This window comes from Amphiprion ocellaris, chromosome 5, assembly GCF_022539595.1.
Source record: "Amphiprion ocellaris isolate individual 3 ecotype Okinawa chromosome 5, ASM2253959v1, whole genome shotgun sequence".
Taxonomy (NCBI): domain Eukaryota; kingdom Metazoa; phylum Chordata; class Actinopteri; family Pomacentridae; genus Amphiprion; species Amphiprion ocellaris.
The window spans coordinates 1,146,440-1,155,000 of NC_072770.1; the positions used below are offsets into that span (position 1 = coordinate 1,146,440).

General features: G+C 40.0%; 1 protein-coding gene across 2 annotated transcripts in view; it reads right to left on the reverse strand.

Moving 5' to 3' along the window:
• Window positions 1–346: 346 nt before the first annotated feature.
• slc41a1 (solute carrier family 41 member 1) overlaps window positions 347–8,561 on the reverse strand; it is a 24,819-nt gene continuing 16,604 nt past the window's right edge. For both annotated transcript variants that reach the window (XM_023270060.3, XM_035948041.2), the window contains exons 6-11: window positions 8,208–8,354; window positions 6,817–6,964; window positions 6,399–6,478; window positions 5,846–5,980; window positions 4,900–5,048; window positions 347–4,313 (exon numbers count right to left, since the gene is read on the reverse strand). In XM_023270060.3, coding sequence (XP_023125828.2) covers window positions 4,128–4,313; window positions 4,900–5,048; window positions 5,846–5,980; window positions 6,399–6,478; window positions 6,817–6,964; window positions 8,208–8,354 — 845 coding nt within the window. In that variant the 3' untranslated portion in view covers window positions 347–4,127. The remainder of the gene's footprint in view (window positions 4,314–4,899; window positions 5,049–5,845; window positions 5,981–6,398; window positions 6,479–6,816; window positions 6,965–8,207; window positions 8,355–8,561) is intronic.

Sequence of the window (8,561 nt, forward strand, 5' to 3'; positions counted from 1 at the left end):
CTTCTCTTCTCAAAACAAAAGGTCCCTAGAAGGTAAATCCTTCAATCTAAGCATGAAGACTTGGTTTAAGGCGAGGGCAAATTAGGGCTAGATTTTGGCTTGGGTTAGGATAAGGGTAATTTTAGGCAAAGAGTAGGCTCAGGGTTAGAAAAAGCCTTCAAGAGAGGAGTATTTATTCAGTATTGGATGATAGTCATGAGTTTGACAATTGTTTTGAAATTATGGATATATGTCAGCTTGTAAAAATTCTGAAACCTTTGTTCTACAAATTAAAGAGGGGTATCTTTAACTTAGATAACCAACATATTTACAGTAGATGTGACAAATATCAACACTAAGGCAGAGAGATGGTATCAAATAATATAGTCCTTTATTTCCAGCATTTCACAGAGTTCTGCAGGGAAAAACTTCTCTCCTGCTTCACCGAGGAGGGCTTTTACAAGTGAACACACACTGAACAAAGACCTCAGACCCCGTTAGACCGCATGTCTTTACATCAATTTTCCTTAAAGGCAGCAAAACTGACTAGGACATGAGGGCGTTTACAGTCAACGACTCGATCTTGATGTGGATCTTGGCAGCCTGAGGGTGGTTCCCACTGAGATCCGGGGCTCAAGGGGTCAAAGCACTGAAGTTAATGAGGCAGTAGGTGGGTTATAGGTGAAAGGTTACCTATGTTAGATACAGAGTGGGAACATCTGGAATCATAAATAGAAGAGACACTGAACTTTGCTCTTTTTTTAAGCTTTCTGTTGTATTTGTGGGTTGGAATCTTAGTTCTACAGATGCTTAACATGATTCCAGACTTTCCAGATGCTCTGTGATGTAGTCTGCTGAAATGTTTTCAAAATCCAAATCCATAGTTCTGCAGATTCACATGAACAAATGCTTGCCACATCATGTAAAGTCACTGTTATATTACACATCATAATCAACATACTGTACATCATTTGTTAATTAAAGATGATTAAAGAGACACGGCTCTGTGGGGAACCTAACTCCTGATTGGTTACTGTGAATCTGAAAGAGGCCATTCTATTTCTTACAGGTATACTTCCCCACTTGTGACAGGACATATGTGCATCTGTGTGAGGTGTGTGACGACTGCTGTTAGGCACCCTGCTAGTCACTGGCCTTACTGCCATTTTATTATGGAGAGTGGTAAAAGGCTCTAGTGGTCTTTTGCACAGCAGAAAGAGATGAAAAAAGTGACTACAACATGGTGACAAAGAAATAGAGTGGAAAAGACAAAATAAACAACCTTATATATAGAATAAATATAGTATATACAATTTGCTTTGTGTGCTTCTAAAAATAAATAGACAAAGCATTACTTGTCCCCTTATAGAAGTATTCACAACTTTCTATTGATGTAGAGTCTGAACACTGGCACCTGGTCAGCAAGAGAGTGGAAGGTACAGACTGAGAGTGAACAGATTGAAGGATGCACATTTTGCACCATTCAAACACCACATAAAAGCACACAAATTGAGAACGGTGACTCCGAGTGGACAAGTGTAGGTTTGTAACCAGAGGACACACAGACAATTATATCCCTGTGGCGCCCTCTGATGGTACGTTTGCGGATTACAGTAAACTGTTGCATTTCAACAGTCCAGAGAAGTTGCTTCATGGTTGCAGTGGTTGTTTTCTCAAATAAATTCAGGACACAAATCAATAATTGTAAAGAGTTAAAAGGATTAAGAAAAGGAGGAAAGGGATACTTAAACAAAATCACAATTTCAACATAATCGATGCATTGAAAAGATCTGTAACACCACAAAAAAAATCTAATAATTCTGATTTGCAAATTCATCCTATGTGCTCTGCACACGCATTCTAAGCCGAGCATCACTTGCAGGTTTCTCTTGGGCCAACGTACGTACATTCTGTCAAAATGACTACCAACTTTCTCTTCTATTCTCCTCCTCACTTGTAAGCCCACGAGTCAGCTCATGTGATGACAGATAGCTGGTGTGGTTGTGTAGGTTTAGGTATTTGGGGCGGCATGCCGCATTAAACCAATGTGTCACTATAATGGTACTTAACATCAACCAATCAATTACAAAAGTTCAGGTTCATCCCTGATTAGACAGTATTGTTATTTATCATTCTTGAGTGTAACAAGAGAGACAAAAACTCTGCGATGAAATCAGCCTCGGCACCCGATCACACCAGGAACTACAACAGCAAAATGAATTGGTGTGACCTTGAGAAACAGGTGATGGGAGCTTGGCAACTCTGCACAACTACCATGTCCACTGGTTTTCTCAGTACAGTCAAGATGATTTGCATCTAGTCAGGAAAGTGAATTTTTCATGTAAAAATTTTCTATGGTTCTATGTATAGATACAGCAGTATGCTAGTAAGCTGGAAACAAACTAACACTTCTTGCTAACAACAGCTCTCTGCTTTGAGCTTCTCTTTCTTTTGTTCTGTGTACTAAACCTTTTACCATTCCTGACATCTTAATAAAGATTTATGAAAGGGAAGTAAATGTTCACCTAATGAGACTTGCTGACTCATCAGCGTAGTGAATTTGTGCTTGCCCTTAGGACAGTAAGTTAACTTGAAATAATGTTGTACTGCCTTCTCAGGGTCTGTAGTTTATACTCTAAGGGATAAACATGAATGTGTGAAAGAGTGAATAAGCTATGGCTACATGTGTTTTGGAGTCAAACACATCAATTCTGAACTGATTTCACTGACTATTGCAGCTATTTTGAATTCTGGTGTGTACGGGCTCTTAGACAGCTTGAAAAACTTTGCTTATATTTTGGTAAATCAAAATCTAAAGGTCTGTACCAACATGGAAATACTAAAAAAAAGACTTCCTGTGACCTGATACTTTCATTGGTTTATCTTTCACTGGAATGATCAACTTTGCCACCACGAGAAAATTAAAATTTTATCATATAAAATAAATCAAATATCCACACGAACTATCAGCATTCACCTGGTGTCAGACTGTTCAGCTGAACCTGAGTGAACACCTGAAATCCTGCTTAAGGCAGCTTAACATAATTTTACCCTCTGCACCATGTGTGAACACAGTGGCCTCCATGGCTAAGGACTGCTAATTTGTAGCAGTGAACGGCAGCATGTTGAGCCTCTTGTCACTTACTGTAAGCCTGGCTTAGGAAGCACAAGAACTGGGAGATGTTTTTAGACAGGGGAACTGGGGCTATTCTCTCCTGGAATAACTGGTTTCAAAATAAGACATCACTAACCTCTTGATATCCACTAGTGAGCTGCAACAAACAGTGAGGCACGTTTTTGTGTGTCGGTTTAAGGAAACTCTCCTAGTCAACAGTCATTTTCCACATACTATTTTCCAAAGTTTAAGTGTTTGCTTACTTTCTTCTCTCAATGAGGACATTTCATAACCCCAGTAGTTACCAGATCTGGGAAAAAATGTTTGTAGTGTAACCTCTGATGAATGGCTATTCAAAGCATTTGGTGGACTGACTGAAGGTCCTACTGAAACTAGAACCTAAGCATTGTACTAATTCAGTAATGACATTATATTTCATATAATGTTCATTCTGTATGTTTGACATGGCACTTGGTGAATAAGCATTCAAGGCTTAATTGGATATATTTTTTGCTGTCTCCTGTCGTGGTTTCAAGTGTTAAAAATCAGTCTTCATAAACAGGAGGGCTTAAGTCCCCATTGAAAATAATGAGGGCTGGCCATGCACATAGAACACACTGATTCATATCAAACACATTATTTACGAAAAATAATTGTCAATAGTATAACAATAAAAGTGGTAGAAGTCAATTATGATGTAAAACAGAGGAGGAGGAGAGGAGTCTTCAGGTCACGTTGGGTGGCTGAGGTGAAGATATGCATGTTTACACCGTTTCTATGGTGAAACAAAGACATTGTCTGGATTTGTGGGCTGCTGCTGTGTCAGCAGTACAACTATATCCTAAGATCCTGAAGATGACATGGTATGTGCACTATACCATTAATCAGAGCCCCACAGGAGGCTAGCCCTTTTCTTGCAGATGTCCACTTTCAGATGATGTTCAGGCATACAAATGATGCACGTCACTGCCCATGCGTGGAAGCGTACAGTATTTGTAAAGGTTTTATTTTGTGCATTTGTTTATGCCTGCGATCAGTTGCCCACATTAGTATCTCTGTCCCCAATGAACCAGCGCATGTGAAAGCAAAGGGCCAGGAAACCAGTCCCCAGCAGGTCACCTAGGGCAGTCAGGTAGGGGATGGAGAAGTTGTCTGGGTCCATGCCTCGGCCCCACATCCAGTGGACCATCCAGTCTGCCAGGTAAAGTAGGATCATGACCTAGAAATAAAGCAGAAGCAAAATAAATTCATAGCTAAAACAGCTTTCAGATGTTTGCGGTTGATTCTCAACATAGTTTAACCAATCTCAACGTTTGTCTGATGGGGTCAGCACACTGACTGCTCCTCAGCAAAGTTCAGCAGTGTTGTTTGAATGTTCTACAGTGATTTGGTTTATGGAGGCTGTCAAAGAACTAGAAACCATACAGACTCAGTTCATCTAAAAAAGATAAAGCATGTTTAATTTTGTTTGAATGACTTCAGTCTATTACCTCTACTACTGTTATATTAAACAACAGAGAAAATTAAGGATAAGGATAAACTTTACTGATCCCACAGTGAGGAAAGTACAGCAGAAAGTATAAAAAAAAGTATAAAGGCAGTGCAGGAACAGATAAGAAAAAGAAACACAATGCAGAAATTGCAGAAAAAACATTATATACAGATGATTTTTTTCCTTATAAATATCATGTAGAAGATAAAAGTCAATTATGATGTAAAACATTCATTAATTTTCTTCATGAGATATTTCCTTGCTTTAATTGCACATAGGGATGTATGAATGTGTGTGACAAGCACATGTGTACCTGCAGCAGTGCAGCAGCCAGGTAGAAGGTGATGAAGATGGGTGTTAGGGTGGTGTGTCCACCCCTCAGGGAGTTGATGGTGTAGAGGAAGACGAGGTGACCTGGGGCAACCAGGAGGAAGAGCACACGGGCTGAACGAGAGTTTACATCTGAAAGAGAGAGAGAATCTTGTCAAACCTTCACTTTACTAAAGACACTGATGAGATGTAAGTTTCTTGCTGAGCTTTTCTGAGTTGTACACAGATATTGGGGCTAAAATTGAAACTAACACCCAGACTGGCCAACAAGTCTGTGTCGTTCAAAGGCTTTTGTGTCTTTTCATGTCTCTTTGTGGTTGTTTTGCCTTTCTTAGTGGTGGTAGTGTGTCTCCTTTTAGCTATGAGTCTCTTTGTAATTGTTTGGTTTATTTCTAGTTGTTTCTTTCTCTCTGCAGCTGTTCTATGTCTTGTAGTTGTGCTGTGTGCCTGTAGTTGCTTTCTCTCTAGTTGTTCTCCAGTTGTTTTGCATCTGTAGTCAGTTTGTTTGTCATTTTACTGTTTCTTTGTAAGTGATTTTGTCCCTTGCTAGTTGTTTTTGTCTCTTTGTAGTTGCTATGCGTCTCCTTACAGTTGTTTTACCTACCTTCGAAGCCATTTTTGTCTTTGTGATTGCTTTTGTCTTTTTGTAGTTGCACCTCTGTTGTTATTTTTGGTCTGTCTGTAGTCATTTTGAAGTTGCATGTCACGTCTTTGTTTATATTTGTGGTTGGTATTTTACATCGTTATGAAGTTATTTGATTGACCACAAGAAATAAACCTTCAGAGTAAAACCCCTGGACTGTGGTCCGTCTGATCACTTGGGCCACTGGGCTCGTGCCCGGTAGGCCTCATCAGTAATCCATCCATGCATGGCAACATGTGTTTTTATGAGACAAAGCGTGTAAAGAAACAGCAGCACAGTAGCTTACTGGAGCCAAAGAAGGAGACGCAGGGAGTGGGGCATTTCCTAGGGGTGAGGTTGGGATCGCCCATCGGTAGACCGTTCATGTGGAGATAGGTGGAGATACGACTGGCCTGAACCGCCACCAGGTTGCCTCCCACTCCTGTTACACACAGGGGGAAACATGGAAACACAACAACACACCCTGAGTACTGATAAAAACATGTTGGGACATAAAAGTTCCTGTTTTTGAAAGTGAAATGAAGAATATACACTCATGTCTAAAAGACTGGTGTTCTGGAGATTCGCAGAATGCCACTTCTGTTAGTTTGAAAGAACCAAAAGTATTGTTTTGCACAAATGCTTCATCTGGCAGATATTTGACACATGGACTATTATTAAAACAGAAGGGTGAGATTTCAGTGTTTGGCCAGAGGTGTATATTTGTTGTTTAACAGCTGTTATCTCCACCATTCACTTCCCTTTTCTTTCTGTAGCTCATTCTCCATTGCTAAGGCTACTCATTTTTTTTAAAGTATTGTCAAAATCTAAAGTTTGTCGCTAGTTTTATGACTCCTCACCGTTGATGACTGGAGTGAAGACAGCCATGCCAGCAAAGTTGGGGTTGGTCACCGTCTTGTCGAGGATCAAACCACCGACACTAAAAGACAAGAGAGTCAGAGAATGAAAAACCGAAATCACTTAGTTTGAGAAAATGACAAAGGACACAGAAAGTATGAATGTGTTACACTGTGACAGATGTTGTACAGGTCAGCTTGGGTGATTCTTAATTTTGCAGTTGTATATCAGTGTGATGGCTGAAAACACTCAGTTCTGTTGTTTTTGGTTGTTAGTGTGATTTGTGACAGAAAGCCTGCTAAAAGCAATCCCACTCCTGCTTTCCTGTGTTTCTCTACTAGTGTGACCACTGAAAGCAATCAGGACTGTACATAAACTGTGTGTTGCACTATGTCTGACCTGATTCAATAAGAATCCTACCTGCTGATGGCCATGGCAATAATGACTGGCTCCCAGCCGGAGTAGAGGACCTCCCTGGTACATGGTATTTTCCTGGCAATCAGCACCCATAATGGGCACATTGCGACAAACGCCGCACACACCAGTGGGTTGGCATAGTCATTGTACTCTGAATAGGAAGGAAAAACAGAGAAAAATGGACTTTCATACTAGCACATGTTGAAGGATAATGACATTTTACTGAGAAGGTGTTGGGGAGTCAAATATCCATGTTTTGAGAAAAAAAGTATTTTATTGATGATAGTGACTGTAGTATTTTTCAATCTTATCATTGTCTTAAACCTGTATGGGTAAAATGTTTTGGATGGATGTCTGAAATCATATATTTGCAGATTATTTGTTGTTGGCGAAGGCACATCAGACTGACTAACCTGCAATCCAAATCACATTAAAGACAAAAGAAAGGAAGAGCTTTTGCAGACATTACATTTTCAACAAAGCATCAGGCAAAAGTGATGACACTCAGACTGTGACAAAACAAAATCAGCTCATTATACAGTTATTAAACATTTGAGCTGATGGATTTTGACTAGCATCCTGTAGGAGGCAGTGTTACAGCTGGAGCCTCCAGAACGCCACAAACAGAAGAATACTAGTTGTGTTTGTGTGTGTCTGCACCACATGAATCCACATTAGTTCAATATTTGCAGATGACTGTGGCATTTAAAGTAAGTAAAACCATAAAGCATGCAGACTGTCAGACAGACAGCTGAGTGGTTATGGCAAACTCTGTGATTAGCTGTGTCAGATTGTAGTGTGGAAATGACGGGACAGTGGGGAGCTTGGTGAAGATGCTATCACAGGGCTAACATTAGAAACTAAAGAGGTGTGGAGCTGCTCATGCTGATCATCATTATTTACCACACACAGCCATACGCAGACCTACATATCACACCATCTACACATGCTGCTCTGTTTTATAACTTCAGGGTGAATAAAGGTTTTTGGATTTGTGAGACAACTGGGATGGTTCTTTCATTGAATTACTGGTGCACAAATAATGGCAGTTTGATTCTGTCTCTGATTTTTATTGAAGTTATTACTATTTAGAAGCTTAATTTACGACTGCAGTACATGCAGCAAGTCAGTGCTCAAGTTAAGTATAAATTTGTACTAAAGTGCAGCATTTAAATTTAAAGTACACAAAATATTTAAAAAATTACAAATATTTCTGTCTTACACCTGAATAAACCCGTAACAATCAGTGTGTTTCATATGAGGCTCACCCACACTCATTTGAGCCCAGTATGCACAGGTAATAACTGCACTAGGCGCTGTCTTCATGTGAAGGTGAATCCCAAAGGCAAAAAATAAAATGAAAAACTAAACAGCACCATGTTGACACGTGTTACCTAGCTCCTTGTAGAGTCCTGTGGAGATGCCAGCCAGCAGGGACAGGGTGATCAGGTCTCCCAGGCTGGCAGCGATGGGTGTGGCCACGTTGTCAGGGTTGATGCCGACTTTTCTGGCTGCTATGATCACACCGATCATGATGAGACCTGCAGGGTTTCAGGTCAGAGGCATCACAACAGGAAAGACATTTGATAAGTGACAGTATGTTTGACTCTAAAACTTAACCATCAGTCATCAGGGTTGTCAGGTCATAATGCCTTGTTGAAATTCTAACAATCTGATTTATATCGAAGTTTTCAGGATCATTTTCTACACTATCATAAATACAGTCTTTGTAAATTCATTCAGTTATT